This window comes from Phycodurus eques, chromosome 1 (assembly GCF_024500275.1).
Source record: "Phycodurus eques isolate BA_2022a chromosome 1, UOR_Pequ_1.1, whole genome shotgun sequence".
Taxonomy (NCBI): Eukaryota; Metazoa; Chordata; class Actinopteri; order Syngnathiformes; family Syngnathidae; genus Phycodurus; species Phycodurus eques.
The window spans coordinates 42305315-42328474 of record NC_084525.1 but is presented as its reverse complement, the minus strand read 5'-3'; the positions used below and the strand labels follow the sequence as shown (position 1 = coordinate 42328474).

General features: G+C 42.2%; 2 protein-coding genes across 3 annotated transcripts; one reads left to right on the top strand and one right to left on the bottom strand.

Moving 5' to 3' along the window:
- Positions 1 to 277: 277 nt before the first annotated feature.
- Positions 278 to 14535, bottom strand: ndufs1 (NADH:ubiquinone oxidoreductase core subunit S1). The gene is made up of 19 exons (XM_061692866.1): positions 14445 to 14535; positions 13239 to 13315; positions 12446 to 12537; positions 12182 to 12289; positions 12016 to 12092; positions 11827 to 11908; positions 11621 to 11751; positions 11360 to 11545; positions 11156 to 11290; positions 10969 to 11083; positions 3502 to 3647; positions 3281 to 3409; positions 2330 to 2459; positions 2083 to 2243; positions 1850 to 2004; positions 1597 to 1772; positions 1377 to 1511; positions 656 to 728; positions 278 to 563 (listed from the first exon to the last, which is right to left on the bottom strand). Exons 2-19 carry the CDS (start codon positions 13309 to 13311, stop codon positions 472 to 474), a joined length of 2196 nt encoding a protein of 731 aa, XP_061548850.1. The 5' UTR covers positions 13312 to 13315; positions 14445 to 14535; the 3' UTR covers positions 278 to 471.
- A 250-nt stretch (positions 14536 to 14785) lies between these two features.
- On the top strand, positions 14786 to 22644 carry unc50 (unc-50 homolog (C. elegans)). Of its 2 annotated transcripts, none has more exons than XM_061692845.1 (6): positions 14786 to 14870; positions 15543 to 15813; positions 15903 to 16023; positions 16097 to 16236; positions 17336 to 17443; positions 22122 to 22644. In XM_061692845.1, exons 2-6 carry the CDS (start codon positions 15546 to 15548, stop codon positions 22256 to 22258), a joined length of 774 nt encoding a protein of 257 aa, XP_061548829.1. In that variant the 5' UTR covers positions 14786 to 14870; positions 15543 to 15545; the 3' UTR covers positions 22259 to 22644. The 2 variants fall into 2 exon arrangements, with proteins under 2 accessions (XP_061548829.1, XP_061548838.1); XM_061692854.1 differs by lacking the exon at positions 22122 to 22644 and adding an exon at positions 18548 to 22111.
- The last annotated feature ends 516 nt before the right edge of the window (positions 22645 to 23160 follow it).

Genomic DNA, 23160 nt, shown 5'->3' with positions numbered 1-23160 from the left:
CAGGTGCATGAAAAATGTAATTGTTTAGGATTTTTTTTTCAAAATTAAAAACAATGTAAAAATCCATCCATTTTCTGTACCACTTATCCTCACTAGGGTCGCGGGCCTGGTGGAGCCTATCCCAGCTAACTGTGGGCAGGAGGCGGGATACACTCTGAACTGGTTGCCAGCCAATCACAATTTAGTCTTCAGTGAAGCTACCATGCACGTTTTTGGGATCCAAAAATAATAAGCAAATTAAATAATTTAGAATTACATTAAATAAACCACTCACAAAACAGGATAATATTTTATTCATTTTGTACATTTTTTCAAAGCCCCACCTCAACAAAGCTTTTTCTCAGGAGTGAAAACAATTAAGGTGGCTACAACAACAAGGACACATTAAAATTAAATGCTGCAAAACTGAGTTTGATGAGGGATGTGGATCATTTTAATATACCCAAGAGTTTATGGACAAGTGTTGGGTGTTTAACAAATGGAGGGCTCGTCGACAGAGGCGGCGCCTTCTGTGCTGGCTTTGACGCACTTGGCCATTGTCTGCGAGGCTCTGCTGATGGAGTCTAAACAACACGAGGGGGAACAGAAAAAAAGGGGAATTCACTTAGGCAGCTGGACTCTGCTTTGGCCTTTTCCGACTGAGTATTACACATACCCGTCATGTAGAAGTCCTTTACTGAAAGCTGAGGTGGTATCAGAGGAGCCGCAATGAGGTCCTGCTTCACCCCCTGATGGAGAAAGTAAATAAATGAATGTGTGTGTATATATATGTGTGTGTGTGTGTCTCTCTCTCTATATATATATATATATATATATATATATATATATATATATAAAACTCCACTAAGGATGAACTATATTGGTAAATATCACTAAATATGAAAGCAATTCTTAGTGTGTGTATGTATATATATATATATATATATATATATATATATTAAACTCCACTAAGGATGAACTATATTGGTAAATATCACTAAATATGAAATATGAAAGCAATTCTTAGAGCTTTGGATTTGGCTTTCTTTGTCCATCTGTCTGTTACTTAACAGGCTACTTTATGGTTAATAAAGAGTGGCATACAGAAAGGAGATGCCAATATGATTGTGAGAGTTGGACAGTTCCAATGGTGTTACATTGACTCATATGGTTAAAAAAAAAAAAAAAAAGCACCCTTATCCAGATTAGCAAAATGGATTTCATGAAATACAATTGGTTGAAATCTAATTGCTTGTTCGTTCGTGCATCAGTCCTCTCCAAAGTTTTGTGTACTCATTTGTGTAAACCTGCTGTCTGCAATTAGTTCATATCACATTGAATACTGGAAAAAAGACGTACGATTGTGACGTTCTCTGAAGCAATTAAAGCATGTTTACCTTAGCAAGTTCGTTTGCCTGCTTAAAATAGTTTGCCTCCTCCACGTCATCATACCGCACCAGGTTTGGAGACACCTCAGCGAGCCTGGATCGAACCTCGTCTAGTGAGTCGTAGGGCAGCGTCACACCTGCTAGCTGGAGGCACACAAGCGCGTGTCTTTGAGTGGCTGTGAATGTTAGTTTGAATTCAATATGGCGTATGGCGCAACATCATGCTCACCTCCGCCACAGCTCTGATGATCTTCCAGTCCTCTCGGGCCATTCCCGGAGCGGTCACAGCTACCCGGGTGTGTTGGCTCCTCCCCTCCGTGTTGACATATGTGGCATTTTTCTCCGTGTACGCAGCACTGGGGAGGATTATATCCGCCATTGTTGCGCCGTCGTCACCATGATGACCTGCAGGAATTTAAAAGGGACTCAAGTATTCACTGTCATTACGTAGTGATGTGTTGGTATGATGAGCGTGCATTTACCCTGGTAGATAATGAGGCTGTCTTTAGGAAGGTCACCTCGGGTGATACACCCACCATCAGCTCCCAGCAAGAACAAGACTTTGGGTGGGTTCGTCCTGATGGCATCCACACCTGCCTTGTAGCCCAGATCCAGAGCCGCTACTTGACTGGCCACTCTGCTCAAGCCCAAAGAAACTCAAATTCGACAGCCAACTCTGTTTTTGTTATAGCTGTGCATCATCTCCCTTCCATACCTGTGCAGGACATTGAGAACTTTCCAGCCTTCCTCCACTCCGCTGCTGGTTCTGGCATTCTGTGCGATGGTGGAAACTGAACTCAAAATGGCAGCACTGTCTGCTCTCTGTAGAGCGCTACTGCCCACTACGACGACCGGACGCTGTGCAGCTGCAAGGACCTGCGGGCAGAAAAAGTAGCCAATCGGGAATGTATAGGCAATGGTAATGTTTTGCCTCCCCAAAGTCAGGTGAGTGCATCTGTTACCTGGCAGAATGGGTGTGTTCCATTGGCCAGCTCTTTCAGCACAGATGTCTCCTCTCCAAGATGGTCATAGGTGTAACTCAGGTCGATATTGTGACCCACCAGGGCAACACGAAGCTCATTATGAAGCCAGCTGGACAAGATAGAAACAATCAGGCATGGCAGAGAAGTGAAGTGATTGTTTTTTAAATAATGGGTTACAAGGAAGAGGTAACTACGAGCAGTGAATCTCCGATTTATGTTCCTCTCAGCTTGTAACAATAGTTGCAGTAGAAGTCCCCACGAGGCTTATTGCAAAAGCTTGTATTGATTTTTACATTGAAATTAGCATATTTCAGAGGCTAAAGGCCACCCAATGTTAACTTGCACTACTCACACACTTTTTTGGGGGGGGGAAATGGCAACATTCACATCAGGTGTTTGATCCATGAATCAAGTAATACAGTTCCTGGTTCAATTTGAATTGGTATTAAAACAGTCCTCTTCATCATGCTATTCACATTTTGACAAAATCAAGTTACAACTGAGCTACAGAGAGACTGAGGAGTCACAGAAAACAACAACAACAACAAAAAAACACCTATTGTGAGTTTTGCCATTCAGCTCCTTGTTTGAGAGCAGCACATAGAGCAAAAAAGTAGTGAACCATTGAACATTTGGACATGTGGATTTAAAGGTTTAGAGAAGGTCAAATTAAGTTAACCTATAAAGGTTGCAGTGCATTTTAGGGTCATCTGCAAGCCATATATCCCTAATGTCTTGTGAGTAGTGTATAGTATATGCATCACTCACACTTGGTTAAGCAAAATGAAATCTTTAATACCAGTTAGCAAGCTACTTATCTTTGAAAAGGCCGAATTTGGGCTACAATAGCAAACTATGCAGGTTTAACTTAAGTTGTGGCTGGTGAGGGTATGCATGAGATAAATGTACAGGCAGCTCATGTGGTTTCACCTCTTGCGGATTCTGGCGTTGAACAACGGGGCCTCATAGCGTGGGTTAGTCCCAACCAGCAGAAGCAGGTCACAGTCCTCAATGCCAGCAATGCGCGTGTTCAAGAGGTAGTTGGACCGTAAATCAGTGCTGTAGAGGGAGTGGGAACAGTAGGAAATACTGTAGATGGAGACACAATGGGGGGGCTTGTGCATTTTCTTTCAGTGGAGTTTACTACATACCCGGCTCCAGCCAGAGGGAAGACCTCCTCAGTGCAGAGGCTTTCCGAGTTCAACCTGTTGAGGAGATCTTTTAGGGAGACGAGAGCTTCCGCGTCTGCCATGCCTCCCACGATGGCTGCCACTTCGCTGCCCTGTACACCTTGCAGCTAAACAAACACACAGGGTGGATCTCATGTCTGTTAAATGCAACATTCCTAGCTCCTCGATGCTTTCACCGCAACCCAGAAGTTGGTGCTGCACACCGAGCGATGCGACCGAACCCAACAGAAGTGTCGAGTGGTGTGTGGGGTTGGGCAACCGTTTTCAGGAGTGGGTAATCAGACGGCCACTGATTTTGCCGGGATTCAAAATTTTAATCACCAGCGCACACCATCGCAACACTGCAGATTACAGCCAAGCAAAATGCCCATATTGTAAATGTCTGCTCACATCTTATTTTCAGGTTTTAAGCGAGCGTGAGACAGAACGGCTGCCACGTCGCCCCCCTAACCTATACGAACACAGTATATAAAGTCGTAAATATTGTGTTTTACAACCCGTTCGTTCCCTCTTTGAAACGAAGGACACGACGTCCACAATTTCCAAAAACAATTTGAAATGTTGACTTGTAGGACCACAGAACACTTTTCCACTTTGCATCAGTCCATCTTAGATGAGCTCAGGCCCAGAGAAGCCGGTGGCGTTTCTGGGTGTTGTTGATAAATGGTTTTGCTTTGCATCGTAGAGTTTCAAGTATTTACTGACATTGGTTTTCTGAAGTGTTCCTGAGCCCATGTGGTGATATCCTTTACACATTGATGTCAGGTTTCGATGCAGTGACGCCTGAGGGATCGAAGGTCACGGGCATTCAATGTTGGTTTTCGGCCATGCCGCTTACATGCACTGATTTCTCCAGATTCTCTGAACCTTTTGATGATATTATGGACCGTAGATGATTAAATAAATTAAATTAATCCTAAATTCCTTGCAATTGTACATTGAGGAACATTGTCCTTAAACTGTTTGACTATTTTCTCACGCACTTGTTCACACAGAGGTAAACCTCGCCCCATCTTTGCTTGTGAATGACTGAGCTATTCAGAGAAGCTCTTTTTATACCCAATCATGGCACCCACCTGTTTTTAATTAGCCTGTTCACCTGTGGGATGTTACAAACATCCCACAGGTGAACAGATGAGCATTCCTCAACTTTCTCAGTATTTTTTGTCACCTGTCCCAGCTTTTTTTTGGAACGTCTTGCAGCCATAAAATTCTAAGTTAATGATTATTTGCTAAAAACAATAACGTTTATCAGTTTGAATATTAAATGTCTTGTCTTTGAAGTGTATTCAATGAATCCATGGGTATTGTTCTGCCTGTCAATCAAGTTTTAATTTATTTATATGAAGACTCTTATTTTGAAATTCAAGCTTTTATTTTGACACAAACACCATAGAACTGGAAGTGATGTGACTTGTGTGTAAACACAGCTGAGAGAGAAACAAGATCCGCACGCTTCCAATCCATGTATGCCTAAGCAACACCTGTATGTATCATATCATATATTGTTTGCCAAGTAATTTCATGTGCAAAATGTACAGTTAAAACAAGTTTGTGAAGTTAATGGGGACAAAGGTTTATTAAAGCCAAGGTAAAAACGGGTGGATTGCATCAGAAAGGGCAGCCAGCTTATGAACTGTGCCAAACAAATCATGCAAGTGACTTGGGCCTCTGACAGGGAAAACCTGAAAGTCACTTTAGTTAGATGTACAAGCTAATGTGATGCATGCTAATCGTTGGAGATGGGCTGCGAATTGTTTGTGCAGACTAATGCTTACCTCACTGATTCATTGTATTTTAGCTAAAATATGCAATACATTTTTCTAATACATTTATTTTGCTAATACATTTATTTTGTGTTTTTTAGTTTCACTCTGTGAATCTGCCTTTTGTGAAGATTATAAATTTAACCTGCAAAGTACTACTGAATGAGGACATCAATCGTCTAGTCAGAGAAGAGTAAATTCCATATTTCATGAGCAAAGTAAGCCTATTTTATATATTGTGCCACCTTTGGACTGTGAAAAATACAGTTATGTGAAAATGAATACTTCCTGGAGAACTATTTTAAAATACTGTATATTGCAAAATATCAGTCAACAGCTTCAGTTCAAAAGAGGTTGGTTTGGTGAAACCGTTTTGTTTTTGTTACTGTACTGCCGATTTTTTATGTGTACATTTACAACGCAGAGGGATAACTGTACTTTCATTTTTAAAAGTTCACACTTTAATTTGTATGGTGTGATGAGTCAGTTAAGGTTTTCAAGATTTCCAGATGGATGTGGGATTTGGATGCAGTCACCTTATCGTGGTGGAGGTGTTTGTGTGTCCCAATGATCCTAGGAGCTAAGTTGTCTGGGAGTTTACGTCCCTGGTAGGGTCACCCGGGGCAAACAGGTCAGAGGTGAGGGACTAGACAAAGCACGGCTAAAAGACTCCTATGATTAAAAATATAAGTGGATCGAGGTTTCCCTTGCCCGGACACGGGTCACTGGGGACCTCTCTGGAGACAGGCCTGGAAGTGGGGCTCGAATGAGAGCGCCTGGTGGCCGGGCCTGCACCCATGGGGCCCGGCTGGGCACAGCCCGAAAGGGTAACGTGGGTCTCCCTTCCCATGTGCTCACTACCTGTGGGAGGAGCCACAGGGGTCGGGTGCAGTGCGAGCTGGGCAGTGGCCGAAGGCAGGGACCTTGGCGATCCAATCCCCGGCTAGAGAAGCTGGAATGTCACCTCTCTGGCAGGGAAGGAGCCCGAACTGGTGTGTGAGGTCAAGAGGTTCCGACTAGGTATAATCGGACCCGCCTCCACACACTGTTTGGGCTCTGGTACCAGTCCTTTTGAGAGGGGTTGGGCTCTCTTCCACTCTGGAGTTGCCCAAGATGAGAGGCGCCGAGCAGGTATGGGTAAACTGATTGCCCCCTGGTTCGGCGCCTGTATGTTGGGGTTCACCCCGGTGGACGAGAGGGTTACCTCCCTCCGCCTTCGGGTGGGGGGACAGATCCTGACTGTTGTTTGTGCCTATTCACCAAACAGCAGTTCAGAGTACCCACCCTTTTTGGAGTCCTTAGAGGGGGTGATGGAGAGCGCTCCTGCTGGGGACTCCATTGTTCTGCTGGGGGACTACAATGCTCACATGGGCAATGACAGTGAGACCTGGAATGGCGTGATTGGGAGGAACGCCCCCCCCCCCCCCCAATCAGTACCCGAGAGGTGTTCTGTTATTGGACTTCTGTTCTCATCACGGATTTCCCATAACAAACATCATGTTCAAGAATAAGGGTGTCCACACGTGCAATGGCACCAGGAAACCCTAGGTCGCAGTTCTATGATCGACTTTGTGGTCGTGTCAAGCAGCCGCATGTCTTGGACACTCGGGTGAAGAGAGGGGCGTAGCTGTCAACTGATCACCACAGGAGAGTCCTATCGGGGATTTTTGGCCTGTGGGACTCCTGAGCCAGCTGATGGGCACCGGCTGGCCAAGAGGAATGCAGCTTTGGTGGTTGCTGAGGCAAAAACTCGGGCGTGGGAGGAGTTCCGTGAGGCTATGGAAAAAGACTTTCAGACGGCTTCGAGGAAATTCTGGTCCACCATCCACCGTTTCAGGAGGGGGAAGCAGTACACCATCAACACTGTGTATAGTGGGGATGGGGCGCTGCTGACGTCGACTCGGGACGTTGTGAGTCGGTGGGGAGAATACTTCGAAGACCTCCTCAAATCCACCAACACGACTTCCGATGAGGAAGCAGAGTCTGGGTTCTCTGAGGCGGGCTCTCCTATCTCTGGGGTTGAGGTCACCGAGGTAGTTAAAAAGCTCCTCGGTGGCAAGACCCCGGGGCCGGTTGAGATTTGCCCGGAGTTCCTAAAGGCTCTGGATGTTGTGGGGCTGTCCTAGTTGACACACCTCTGCAACATCGCGTGGACATCGGGGACAGTGCTTCTTGATTGGCAGACTGGGGTGGTGGTCCCCCTTTTTAAGAAGGGGGACCGGAGGGTGTGTTCCGACTACAAAGGGATCACACTTCTCAGCCTCCCTAGTAAGGTCTATTCAGGGGTGCTGGAGAGGAGGGTCCGTCAGGAAGTCGAATCTCAGATTCAGGAGGAGCAGTGTGGTTTTTGTCCTGGCCGTGGAACGGTGGACTAGCTCTACACCCTCGGCAGGGTCCTCGAGGGTGCATGGGAGTGCGCCCAACCAGTCTACATGTGCTTTGTGGACTTGGAGAAGGCTTTCAAAGTGGACTTTGTATCGGTCCGTTGTGGTAAAGAAGGAGCTGAATCATCCGGGAGTATCTCAGAGTAGAGCCGCTGCTCCTCTGCATTGAGAGGAGCCAGATGAGGTGGCTGGGGCATCTGATTCGGATGCCTCCCAGACGCTTCCCTGGTGAGTTCTTCCAGGTACGTCCCACCGGGAGGAGACTCCGGGGACGACCCAGGACACGCTGGAGAGACTACGTATCTTGGCTGGCATGGGAATGCCTCGGGATCCTCCCGTAAGAGCTGGATGAAGTGGCTGGGGAGAGGGAAGTCTGGGGGTCCCTGCTAAAGCTACTGCCCCCGCGACCCAACCTCGGACAAGCAGTAGAAAATGGATAGATGCATAGATGTGGAATTTTAGGTAATCTACCTCATACCTATAAGCACATCGACTGTCCTACTATTTTAGACCAATGAAGCAAAGATAGAACTTCAAAATTGTTTTGAATCCACAGACTCATTTCGCACATTCAACAACAAGCTGTGGTTCACTGCCAAACTTAAGCAACTTCGCCAAGCTAAGGAGGACGCATATCGAAGCGGGGACAGGGCCCTGTATAATCGCACTAGAAACCAGCTGACAAAAGAAATTAACATTGCAAAGAGAAACTATGCAGCAAAGTTGGAAAAACAGTTTACCGCTAACAACTCTAAATCAGTCTGGCATGCATTACAATCACTAACCAATTACGAGCGACGATCCCCCCCAAGCTGAGAACAATAGTAGACAAGCTGACGACTCGAACACTTTCGACTGCAAATTTGAAAAGGACACTTTCACACCACCGACCAACATCACACATCTGACTTCTGCGTTGACCATGCACAAACAGGATGTGAGACGCATTTTCAAACAACAAAAGATTAATAAAGCGGCAGGCCCAGACCTTGTGTCCCCATCCTGCCTCAAAGTCTGCGCGGACCAGCTCGCTCCAGTCTTCACACAGATCTTCAATAGATCTCTGGAACTGTGCGAATTACCACCCTGTTTCAAACGCTCCACCATCATCCCAGTCCCCAAGAAACCTGCAATCTCGGGTCTGAATGATTACAGGTCTGTCGCCTTGACATCTGTGGTCACGAAGTCCTTTGAACGCCTCGTGCTGGACCACCTCAAGAGCGTCACAGGTTCCCTGCTGGACCCCCGCAGTTTGCCTACCGAGCAAACAGGTCTGCGGATCATGCAGTCAACACGGGACTGCACTTCATCCTAGAACACCTCGACAGCACAGGGAACTACATGAGGATCCAGTTCATGGACTTCAGCTCTGCGTTCAACACCATCATCCCTGAACTCCTTTCCTCCAAGCTTCTCCAGATCAGAGTCTCCCCTGCCATCTGCCAGTGGATTTACAGCTTTCTGACGGTCAGGACACAGCAGGTGAGGCCACCTCATCCACATGCAGCACCAGCACCGGGGCACCCCAAGGTTGTGTCCTCTCTCCGCTGCTCTTCTCTCTCTACACGAACGACTGCTCCTCGTCGCACCCGGCTGTCAAACTCCTGAAGTTTGCAGATGACACCACTCTCATCGGCCTCATCAAAGACAGTGACAAGTCTGCACGTCAACAGGAAGTGGAGCGGCTGGAGCTGTGGTGCGGCCGACACAACCTGGAGCTGAACACGCTCAAGACTGGCGAGATGATCGTGGACTTCAGGAGGCACCCCTCGTCACAGCTGCCCTTCACGCTGTCCAGCTGCCTTGTGTCAACCGTCGAGACCTTCAAGTTCATCAGCAGTTCTACACAGCGGTCATCGAATCAGTCCTGTGTTCTTCCATCAGTCTGGTTTGGTACTGCTACAAAAAAGGACAAACTCCGACTGCAACGGACAATCAAAACTGCTGAAAAGACTTGCACGCTGCCAGAACTAAGACAAGAGCATGAAAAATCTTCTTGGACCCTCCACATCCTTGTCACCACCTCTTTCAGCTCCTTCCCTCAGGTAGGCGCTACCGAACAATGCAAACTAAAACCATCAGACATTGCAACAGCTTCTTCCCTCTTACCATCAACTTCTTACACAGTTAACTTATTCCATTGCAACATGCTGCCAATTTTTGTCTTGACTTTGTTGTCACATTTCTGTCGGGCCAATTATACATTACTCATGCACTCACTTTAGTAGTCTCGCCACGCTGCACTATTTGCATATCTTTTGTTGACCAATACTGGCCACTCATGCCAGAGTAGCATCTGCACCACTTGCACAGTGACTGAGGAGTTTCTGCAACATTTGCACAATTGACATTGTCCCAGATTATCACACTACTGGTCACTTTAAACTGCGTACACTCCTTGAAGTCTCGGCGCCCTTTACACAATGGTCATTGCACTGGACTATTGCTATATTAGTCATTCAAATTGCTCTAATTCCTAGAGGAATTAGAGCAATTTGCACAATTGTAAAAATTTTGCACAATTGTAAAAAAAAAAATAATAATAATAATTGTTCTGGCATTACCAGATTACTAGCAACCTTTTATTGCTCAGCGACTGTTTTTCTACCGTTATTTCCATATTACCAGTCACCTTTTATTGCTCAGCGTCTGTTTTTCTCAATGTCTTTATGTCTCAAAAGTATTCTCTGTCAATTGACTGTCTGTTGTCATACAAGAGGAGCTCCAACTACCAAATTCCTTGTTATTTTTGGATATACTTGGCAAAATAAAGATGATTATGATTCTTATATCATAAGGTAAAAGCTACATGCAGTATATAGATCGGTGAACCGCACGCGTAAATGAAAACAATATTCATAATGTTGAAACTGCACTCATCTTTGTTAAGGAATTTCAGATAGATATTATTTGCAACACGATAATGTGAATATTTTCCAAATGTACTTGAATTGTCTTTATTTATAGCTTATTAGGCCATGACTATACTGCTCTGGCCCATATTGGGGTGAATGTGGCCCTGGAACTCAAATGAGTTTTGATACCCCTGCTGTATATGCAGCATCAAACACCTATACAGGCTCACTGTTCAGGGCGTCCAGACATCCAATCGCTCAATGTGTGTAGGTGAGTCGCCAACTGTCATTTTTTTGTTATGATTTGGTCCAATCGGGTTCAAGCACATCACCCAGTGTGTGCATCAAGACGGAGGGAGGTTGCAAATTACTGAAGCCACAGTCACAAAGGATGATGGATTTTTTTGGAGCAATAACACTTACAGCTCCAGCGACACGAGTCAGTGCATCCTCCCAGGTGGCTGGGGTCAGTTGACCCGACTCATCCTTTACCATTGGCTGAGTCAACCGCTGCCTCTTCAGACCATCATAGGCAAACCTACAAAAAAACTTTTGTTTTGTTTTTTGTAAAACAGGTATGCTGTGAGCTGATATGAAGTAGGAATTTTACCTGGTCTTGTCAGAAATCCATTCTTCATTAATGTCTTCATTCAGCCTGGGCAAAACCCTCATCACCTCACCTCCTCTTGTGCTCACTAGAATGTTACTTCCCACGGCGTCCAGCACGTCAATTGACTCAATTTTCCTGCAATGTAGTCAACCATTTCAAATGATGGTCTTCTTTCTTGTAAAGTCACCTTTAGTTTTTACCTACCTAGTTTCCCATGGCCGTGCGGTGAAGGCGTATGGCTTAGAGGTGAGCGCGCCGACTGGGCAAATATCAATAACGTTTCCCGACAGTTCAGACATGAACATCTTCTCCACGTAAGTCCCGATTTGTAAGTTGTTCCCTCTTCCTGTTGTTCCCAAATCTTCAACTCCTGCAATTTCACTGGCAAAACTGCAAGAACACAATATTCTATTTATTTATTTGATGATACTTATATCATCATATAATTTCAGTCATCTCTGGTACCGGACGCAGCGTGTGCACTGGATGCAGCGAGTCATGATCGTTTTGATGAGTGGTCCAATGTTCTTGTCTTCCACTGCTCGCTTCTGCTCTGTGTAACGACTGCGGTCGGAACCAAACTGCATGGACTGATCCTGGAAGCACCGCAGCCAAAAGTGCTGAGTAGTAAATATCACTTCTTCTACTTTGGTTTCCTATACAATAGCTACCTGCAAGTCACACTCTCCTCCCTGATCACAAATTGGGCAGTCCAGTGGGTGGTTAGCCAGCAGGAATTCCATCACTCCCTCTCTGGTAACACAAAAGATCATTTGGTCTGTTTGCAATATTGTCGTTACTTTGAAGACAGTTTTGCAGCTACCATTGGATTGATTTTGGCCAATCATTAAAGTCTGCACCTGGCTTTGCGAGTCTTCTCTGAATTTGTGAGGATGTTCCAGCCCTTCATGACTGGCATCGCGCAGGCTGCCACTGGCTGTAGACAAAAAAATAATAATTTAAAAAGTTACAACAGCTATTTTCTTGTCAATAACTTCATCAGGGTGGATTTCTGACAGATTTTACCTTTGGAGCTTTCTCAATTTCTACTAGACACATGCGACAATTTCCAGCCACTGAGAGGCGCTCGTGGTAGCAGAACCTTGGGATCTGGATTCCTGCCTTCTCACAGGCCTGTTGGGGAACAGAAACAAACAAAACAAGAGAACACACAGTGGCCCAAATCCCAAAATTTGACTTATTCGATGTAGATTGATTTACATTCAAATACTGATCATTTTACATATTACTGCATTGTTAATCAGTTTGCAAAATGAAACAATTATTTACCTGTAGAACAGTAGTACCAGGTTCCACCTCCACTGGTTTCCCATCAACAAACACCTCCACCATGTTGCTAGCAGCACGCACATTAACCCGTACTAAAACACATGCACATGAGAATGTTAATACTAGGCTTTACACGATCAGGATTTTTGGGGCCGATCACCGATCAGCAAATTTAAAGAAAAACGATAACCGATCACAAGATGGAGCAATGTGTCTATTTACACGACTTGTTCATTTATTGTATATACTTGTGTACTGTATACTGTATCCATCCATTTTCTGTACAGCTTATCCTCACAAGGGTTGCGGGCGTGCTGGAGACCATCCCAGCTCAAATTATTCTCGAGCATTTTAGACAAATGTTAAAACAACAATGACCTATAGGGGGGATTCAAGGATTGGCCACTGACAGAGGTTTAGGTCAAATCAACATTAGAACTGACAGACATAATGAGTGCTAACTTACTGTAATTAAAATACTTTATTGTAATTAAATTACTTTAATAAATACTGTAAATGACTAACTTTCTCACTGTCCCAGCTATATGGACAGGTGTTGTCCAGAGTTTGAGTCCATTTGACAATCCCCCCCCTCCCCCACGCTGTGTTGCTTGAACGCGGCATGCTCCTCTTACATTCTTCAGGTGCTTGATCAAATTTGTGTTTCAGCATTTAGATGAAATTCCTCACGACGTACTTCAGTTGTGCAGACTGCAAATAACTTGTGTTGTTTGTTTGAGTGAGAGTGAGAGTGAGAGAGAGAGAAAAAAAAAAAAAAAAAAAAAAAACTTACCAGTGTAGGATGGAGCCAGGCTGCCCTTGGTGGCTCCGGCCAAAGCTCGGCCAACATTCGGCAGGCGCAACATGATTCTTCATGAAATAGGTGATCATGTAAATATAGTGGGAAAATATTATGTTAACCTTTATTGAGCCAAGGCATCAATTTTACATTACAAAAATCTAACACTACAATACTAGACAAATATGTCACAAAAGGTATGACTACTGAAATAATGATGCGTTCAGCATGATGCTGTTTTATGAATGGCAACAGGGCAGCATGGTGAGCCACTGGTTAGCACATCTGCCTCACAGTTCTGAGGATACGGGTTCAAATCCGTGTGGGTTGCTCCCACATTCCAAAGACATGCATGGTAGGCTAGTAGAAGATTGTAAAAGGTGTGAATGTGACTGCAAATGGTCGTTTGTTTATATGTGCGACCAGTCCAGGGTGTACCCCACTTCTTGCCCAGAGTCCGCTGAGGTAGGCGTTAGCACACCCACGACTCTAGTGAGGATAAGCAGTATGGTACATCGATGGATGGCTGAATGGGGGACATCCAGTGAGGACATTCGTAACCAATAGGACAAGATGAGAGAGAACAGAAAAGGGCAGGACAGGATGTAGGAAATGAGCAAAGCAGTGATACAAATCTATCTATATAGATAAACATATACATTATGGATATAATAAATGATAATTGTCAGAATAAATTAAGTGAAATTGGATAATTCCCACGGGCCGGTGGACGACTGGTTCGCACGTCTGACTCACAGGTCTTGAGTCAAATCTGGCTGGCTAATTCCCCAAAGCACTCCTGGTGATCGTTCACGGCAAACTTGTGTGTGCGTATGTGTGTCTTTGACGTAGGCTAAGCCAAACAAACAAGTGCACTAATCACTGTCAACAACAACAAAAATAAACGTAAAACAACCTTTAAGAAAGACAGCTAAAATAATACAATCTGTATATCAGGTACATGCAATTATTAAATGTATCATTTTTATACGATAGACGAAGGTAATAACTGACACGAACCAACCAAATGACTTGCTGGAAGGAGAGCAGCATTAGGTAAGCCCACAATTCAAGGACATAGTGTTATAACTGGTACACTGGGGCTTGCACTGGATGTCACATCATTTTGAACTTGTCTTACATCCAGACAATCCAAGTATGACAATAATTACAAATGTATCAGATTTAAACTATTCTTACCTGTCGCTATTTGGCCTTCTGGACCAGAACAGCTGTGTTTATATTCTTCCAGTAGACAAGCAACGACGTAGTTAGCGGAACTAGCAAACACTTCTACTTCCGTTTGAAATGAGACCTCGAAATTCACATTAAAAGTAATTTTGCCATCTCGTGGACAAATCGGGAAACAGCTGGACAATCATTACATTTAAACATTATATGGAGCGATAGTTTACCTCTTTACTGTTAACTTTTGCAAATTGGTCCTGAAATGTGTCGTTCTTCATTTTAGTGTATATTGGGGTTGTTTTGATGATGCACAGCTCAGTCCAACTACATTACCCATAGTGCCTCTCGTTTTACCGGAAGCTTCTACGTGTTCAGTTTCCCGACACATTTTTCATAAACAGCTACAATAACAAGCACGAAAAGGACTACGACAAAAAGGTAAATCCACACAGATAATAATACATCTCATTTTAACTGCGTTTGAGTATCATCCGTTGGCATCACTCCAAGTCGGTCTCGAGTAACAATGACAGGCCTTCTTGATAGTTGTTGTAGTTAGCATACTAGCATGATATTAAATTTGGTAAATATTGCGTATGGTGACGCTGCTATTGCAAATGAGCATTTATTCATAGCTTCTCCGTCTGTCTGTGGAGGATTTAGTGAACACATTTATTGAATTCAAGAGACAGTGGGGAATCTATGTTTACATGTTACAGAAAGTGGAAAGTGTTCCGGACTGGTTTCTTGTTTATTTTGAAATGTGCGTAAAATGTCAAAGATTAATCGATTTTCATGAGACCAATATTATCTGACCGACATTTTACAGATTATTCTAGTAATGTAAGTATCGTTTCCCTGTGACAAATATTGAGAAAGTTATGTATCTTTAAAACAGGTGAAAACGTACCAATTTCTAGTCAACATCTTAATGCCAAGACGGTCGGGGTGTTTTTTTTGTTGTTGTGGAATCTGACTTTCAAACTTTCTTACGTTTTAAATCTTCGTCTTACAATTTCAAAAGGCTGGTATAATTGGAAAGCTTGGTCGCTTTTTGTTGTTAATAACTATATAGACTATATATTAATAACTGTTACTGTTATTTTCAAGTCCATGTTGCCAACCACCAGCCAACACAGCAACGGTGCCCTTAGTTTGAGGGATGCTGCTCGCCACACCGCGGGGGCCAAGCGCTACAAGTACCTGCGAAGGCTGCTCCATTTCAGGCAAATGGACTTTGAATTTGCCCTGTGGCAGATGCTTTATTTGTTCACATCACCGCAGAGAGTCTACCGCAACTTCCACTACAGGAAACAGACCAAGGACCAGTGGGCCCGGGATGACCCAGCATTCCTGGTCTTGCTCAGCGTCTGGTTATGTGGCAAGTCAGGCGTCACCTGATAACATGATGGCATGACAACGTGAAGCTGGACTGATTAATCTTTGGCTTGCTTGTATGTGTACATATAGTTTCAACAATGGGCTTTGGATTGGTGCTGGACATGGGAGTTCTTGAGACATTGAAGCTCCTGCTGTGGGTGGTCTTTATTGATTGCATAGGAGTGGGTCTCCTCATATCAACCCTCATGTGGTGAGTCTTGCTGATGCAATAAGTGCAGGGAAAAAAAATGTTGACCAGTGAAACTAATTGATTGTCTTCTCAGGGCGATAAGCAACAAATACTTGCTGAAACACCCGAGCCGTGAGTTTGATGTCGAGTGGGGTTACACGTTTGACGTTCACCTCAACGCTTTCTACCCGCTCCTTGTCATTCTGCACTTCCTGCAGCTCTTTTTCATCAACCGTAAGTGAATCAAATAAATCAAGGGTCAAAAGCTAACATTTTGTCATCGCAAACTATTTATCGCTCATTTTCACCCTGAACTGGAAGGAAATTTTTATTTTTTTTCCCCATTTTTTTTGTAAAATAAAATACAAATGATGATTTATGTTTTAAAATAGTGGTTTTGGTCAAGTGCCTGAAAATGGAAAAAAGCAACTCAATACAGTAAATAAATAAAAGGGTGTGAGCACCTGCATTCGTTCTGGATAAACTATGTGAGCAAAAGTAAATTGGGTACAAACAATTTGAACTCATACTAATAAGTAAACAATTACGTACAAGTACAAGTATAAGTACACAAATTCCTTGTGTGTTTTGGACATACTTGGCAAATAAAGATGATTCTGATTATTACACACCCTTTTATTTCTTTACTCTCTTCTCATTTTAAAGAACTACATAATCTGTTTAGAGTGAATTTGCTTTCTTGGACTTCAAACACCCATTCACAAAAGCTGCACTAGTCTGAACTAATTATTTGACGGGCTGCGTAGTGTCACGTGGGAGGAGTTACAATGCTGGGCTGGTTAAATCACAAGAGTCAAAATGAAAGGTATTAATAAGTCTGGGTCCATATATAGAAAGGAAACTCTGATGTCTGACCTAAATGTTGTTTTGTGTTGCTGAAGTTTTACAAGTCTATAGAAAACGTTTGAATATAGAGAATTTTGACATTACTTAAAATTTGAATATCTGAGTACTAAATCTTTTAGGGAAACAAAATGTTTTTTTTTTTTTTTTTTTTTTTTCTTTTTTGTGCTGTGTCCAAATCTTCTGATGTGTTGTATACAATACCGGTATTTGTAGGACAGGGACAGCAATAATTACTTTTAACACAAGAGGGTGAGAGACGTGTGTGTTGGGTGTTAAAAGTTCGGACATCGGTACCAGCGTTCCACTTTTCCCCTTCACAAGGGTGCCCCCTGAAGCCTTCATCACACCCATTCCGTTTCGATGGCTTCCACACAAAACAACAACATGGGAAAAACTTGGAAAACTCTGCCTTTGACCGGCAGTGTGAAAGGGACTCATTCTTTATTTGTGGTCTTGTTTGTTTCAGATTTGATAGTGATTAACTCTGACTGGTTCCTTGGATATTTTGTGGGGAACACCTTGTGGCTGATAGCCATTGGTTATTATCTGTACATCACCTTCTTGGGGTACAATGGTAAGGCCTCTTCTCATTTTAAATACTCATCAATGTTGCAGTTACCGTATTTTCACGACCATAAGGCGCACTTAAAAGTCTTAAATTTTCTCCAAAATGGACGGGGTGCCTTATAATGCATATATATATATATATATATATATATATATATATATATTATAATGCATGCTACCGTATGTTTTAAGCTACCGTATGTTTTAAGCATGCCTGCGCCTTATGTATGTGTTAAATACAGAAATAGACCCCGTAACTGAGACTGTGCCTTTTAATACGGTGCGCCCTATGGTCATGAAAATACGGTAATTCATTTAAAAAAACATATTGCACCTTACTAATGTTTTTTTTTGTGTGAAATAGGGGTATTATGTTTGACTTGATACAAATAAACACAAAGAGGAATGTCAGGTTCAAGACACCTAAAACACTTGTTTAAAAAAAAAAAAAAAAAAAAAAAAAAAAAAAAATCAAGACAGACACAGAGGTAGTTCAGTTTTCAGACTTGCAAGGAGAAAACGGCCAAGAGTGTACTTAGTTACAGTCTCCAACCATTTTCTGAGTTCACTCTGCCGGATTCTCTCTTTTTATTACTTTAGGGCAGTTCCCTTGTTACATATGAGTTCTAACGACAAAAAGGTGGGGGCATACATGCTTGTTGAGACAGTAGAAGAATTATATACTTCTTATCAAGACACAGGAAACTCCTCGGCTCAAATTTGTCCTTGCACCTGCAAGGACATGACTCCTCCTGTGGGAGAAAACTTTGCATGCAGTGATAAAACATTTCTCTCACTAGACGTAAGCAGAAAAGCACAACACATGATAACTTATTTACATTTTTCCATCAAGGAACACCCTATTTTTTTCTAGTAATGTATTAGAAATTAAAAAAAAAAGTGCACATTTGCCTTCCTTTATTTTTAAAAATCATGTTTATAGTTTTGATGGAAGGAAGGAAGCATGTTTCCCAGCTCTATTTCAAGAAGAGCTTAGAATTAAACCTTAAATTAAAATGCAAATTCATATAAAAAGTAGTAACCACAGACCACTATTGTTGAGAAATCTGAGGATGTCTATTTGTGATGGCAGCCTTGTGATTATTCGCAGGTGTGCTGAAACCTATCCCAACTATCTTTCGGCGAGAGGCGGTGTACACCCTGAACTGGTCGCCACCCAATCACAGGGCGCCTATAAACAAACAACCATTCACACCCACATTCACACTTACAGACAATTAGGAGTTTTCAATTAACGTAGCATGCATGTTTTGGGATGTGGGAGGAAACCGGAGTACCCGGAGAAAACCCACGCAGGCACGGGGAGAACATGCAAACTCCAAACAGGCGAGGCCGGATTTGAACCCGGGTCCTCAGAACAGTGCGGCAGATGTGCTAACCAGTCGCCCACCGTGCCGCCGACCAGTTTTTCAAAAGATTTAATTTGAATCAAGAGTGATCTGGATAGGATTAGATCTCAACAAGAAGTATTTCAAACTAGGATATCACTGGCGTCAGGCCAAAACTTGGTAAATTTAGTATTTTTTCTTAAATCTATACTATTGGTCAGTCCCTACGCATGTGTGTGATATTTTTACAAATTATTGTGTTGGTGAGACTCACCAAGTGATCGGTGGGCAGCTGTGTTCAAGTGTTGGAAAATGGCTTGCCCTGTTTGACAATGCAACGGTAACACGTGCCATTTTTGGGGGGGTTTCCTGAAAAGTGACCGTTTTGGACGTACAATAATTTCCTCCAGTACCAATGATATGTGATCCTGATTCTAGTAAAATTGGGGTATAGATTTGGTAATCCAATCCTATCCGCAATCTGATCAAATTCTGTTCTTGGGTATTCCAAAATCCCAAGGTGGAGATTAGTAGTAATGCACCGAAATTTCAGCCGCCGAAATATTTCGGCCAAAAGTGCATTTTCGGTTTTGGATTGAAAGACTTATTTCACCAAAAAATGCATGAAACGTGTCATGCATAACAATGCACATGTTGATCACTGACATCCAGCACTGGAGTGTGTACACCTCATAGTAAATAATACTTTACTATTAACAAACAATGCCCTGCTGACTATCCAGTTGAATTGACTGGAGAGGTCACTTTATTACACACACCCTACACTCACAGTTTGATAATGACATTGTGCCATAAATCAACCATAAATGTAAAATAAGTGTAACTGTTAAGTAACACATACATTCAACAAACTACTAGTAATATAAACAGATTAATAACAAAGATGAATGTCTTTATTACTGTAATAGTTCAAATTACAAACGCATGTCACGATGAATTACGGGGAACCACGTGGCTTTTCCGTCATCATGCTAGCGGCTACTAGCCCAAACGTAGCGTCCCTATTGTTGTCCAACCTCACTGCTTTCCACTGTTCAGGGATGGAATGCTTGTTGCACGCTATATTTTGTGCTGCGCCAGCTACCTACTAACTCCAGCTAACGCGGCTAAATAAAGTACGAAGCCGAACCGCGGAAGCGAACGTGCGCCTCATATCCCTTCTCAACACAGCAGACGTCACAAATCATCATCGCCTCCTTGTCAGCGAATAAACTACACTTTCGATAAGTATCATAATAATGAGGGACGGTGGATAAAATGAGACAGAGAGAGAGACAGAAACAATTCTAATTGCTAAGCTATCACATGAAGTCGCAAAACACAAAAATAAGTGATTGGGTGGTACAGTACACTTGTCACATTGGTCGGGCTGAAACCGCAATTAAGGGGAGATTAGCCAACTTTGAAGAGCAAATTAGTGTGCGTTTATAAAGGGAAATACTATTATATACAGTGCTAGACAGTCATAAGTGGACCGGAAAAGAATTAGTACGTAATCTCTGCTACATCATTTGAGAAAATGAACCAATATAATACATCTATAAGATAACCTTTATTAGTCTCAAAATGGGGAAATTTGCGTTATTTTAGCAGCAATAGTGGAGAGAAGACATTTGGCTGCAAATGCATCTGCCAGGTTGATGCAATAAATACTTTATAATAACCAATAATGATGCTATCATTGATTAACAATTAAGATTATACAATAATGATTATGTTGTGAAATTGAATAGTGTGCAGATTTTTAGAATTCTATTGCATAATGTACTGCAACAACTGTCCCGTGGTAATGTTCTTGACATACGGCGGCTGAAATAAGTATTTAAAACATCATCATTTTAATCACTAAATATATTTCCAAAGATTCTATTGACATGAAAATTTCACCAGATGTTGGAAGCAACCCTATTAATCCATCCATACATAAAAAGAAAGTATAACAAATTAATTTGTGTGTAATAATGTGAAAGGACACAGGGAAAAAGTATTGAAGAATGGGAAGTGCAAAAAGGCATGGAAAGGCAAGACAACACCTAAAATCTGTCAATAATCAAACAGCAATCCAGCCCCTTGTCAGTGCAAATGAATATCAGCTGGTTCAGTCCTAATTGATGGCTTACAAAAAGGTCTCATTGCCAAGGTGTGACTCAAGACACATCTCGTGATGGGTAAGAGGAAAGAGCTGTCTCAAGACCATCACAAAGTAATTGTTGCAAAAACATAATGGTGTCGATTACAGGTGCATATCTAACCTTCTGAATGTTCCAGTGAGCATGGTTGTTCCCAGCATCTGGTGAAATTTTCATGTCGATAGCACCTTTTTTAAAAGTATGGAAATTCAAGCAGGTTCCCTCTAGTTGTACATGAGAGGATCACTGCCCAAGTACAGTTCAGTTGTATTTAACCTGAAAGGTTAATACATTTCAATTTCATTTTTTAAGTACAGTTTAGTATTTTCCTATATTTAAGCACAGGTTTAATGCTCAAACTACATAATGTTACGGAGGTTTACAATAATATTAAATACACTTAAGAATAAAACTGGTCTCGTTTTTCATGAGCAGTTAGGCCTTCTATGTTACTGTATTTTAACATTGGTGATTATGGTGGTACTTGGAGAGCTAAGTAATTATCAAGTGGTACTTGGTGTAAAAGGTTTGAGAACCACGGGGCAATGTAAATAATTATTTTGTTCAATAATTGCGTAAGCCTATGTAAGAGTAACGTCTTCACCTGACATCACCACACACTTGAATCCAAGCTACTTTGAATCTGTTTTACAACAATTTCAAGTGTATCTTTATTTTTTTGGGTCTAAAAGACGTGACGAAGAACATAATCTTGTGCTGAAGGCAACTTGAAGAAGAGCAGAGTAAAAATTAAAGAGGTAAAGGGTAAAAATACAACTGGGATGAATCCTGGTAGTTGGCCTACTCAAAAACCTGAAATATGGATTCTATAATCCTGATCTTGTGGTATCCAGAGTCTCTTTGAAAGTTTGAAATACCAGGACAAAACCTGCAAGATTAATTTGATCCGGGTTAGGGAAAAAAAAGAGATCTTTCATCATTCATTCATTCTGATCCAGATTATTATTATTAATTGTTTTTTTAAATACTGGGCCCATCAGATCATTCTCTTCAGTCCCAATGTATCTAAGTTGTGAGAGACATCACTCCATGCACTTCTGTTGTAGCCATAGGAACATTGGATTTTTAAATTTCATATAATCTACAAATCTATTACATCCCAAACAGATGAAGTGTCCGTCAATGCCGTGTGTAAAATGTCCTCCCTTGTTATGTGTTCAAACAGCTCTGCCGTTCCTGAAGAACACAGTGAGGCTGCTCTACCCCTTTGTCCCGCTGGCGCTCCTCTACATCCTTTCCATCTCTCTGGGCTGGAACTTTACTCAAGGTCTCTGCTGGTTTTACAAGTACAGAGTCCAGTAGGAGCGGTGTGATGGAGGCTGGACGTCGGTTCGGTTGGCTCCATTTGCACACAGCGTCAAAGTGATAATATATCACTTAGAACTAAGTCCGACTCTGGAATGACTCCATTTGTTTTTTGTTTGAGTCAGAGCACCTCTGTCTGCATGTGGCGACATTGCAGAAACAAGTGAAGACTTGAGCTACAGCTTTTAGTTCTTTTTGTATGATTTGTAAATATATTTCTGGGAGGTTGTAATATATATGTATACACACAAAGGAAACAATAAAACTTGTTTTTCTTGAAGTGAGAAAAAACACCTTGAAATGAAAACAGGGAACAGCCTTTCCTTTTTTCTAAAGGCATACATTCCAGAGCTCTTACAATAAAATGTTTTACTGAATTTCAAGATCCAAGTTTTACTTTCTAGTGGGAATCATCTTGCTCTCATTCCTTGTTATTTTCACAACAGATAACTTGCTCAATCACATCCATCAGTAAATAGTACTTCTCAAACATACTTTTACAGCCATTGGAATGATTGTTTCTTTTTAACATGTCATAACACATATTTACAAGCTACCCTTGAGCGCACCAGTAGCAAGCATGTAAGCTGAAAAATTGTAGAGCAAACAAACCTTGTACAGTCCCCCCCCCCCCCCCCAAACAAGCAATGTAAGTTAAGTCAAACCGTTAAAGATAGCTAGTATATAACAAATTAAGAGGTCACGTAAACATGGATACCGTTGAGTGAGTCAGTCATTGTTAGTCACAAGTGAAACAAGATGAGGATTCCAAAAGTATTGGAACAGCAAGGTCAATTCTTTTGTTTTTGTTGTATACTGAAGTCATTTGGCTTTCAGAACAAAATGGTATGAGACATTTCATTTTTTTTTTTTTTTAATTTTATTTCATGGTATTCATA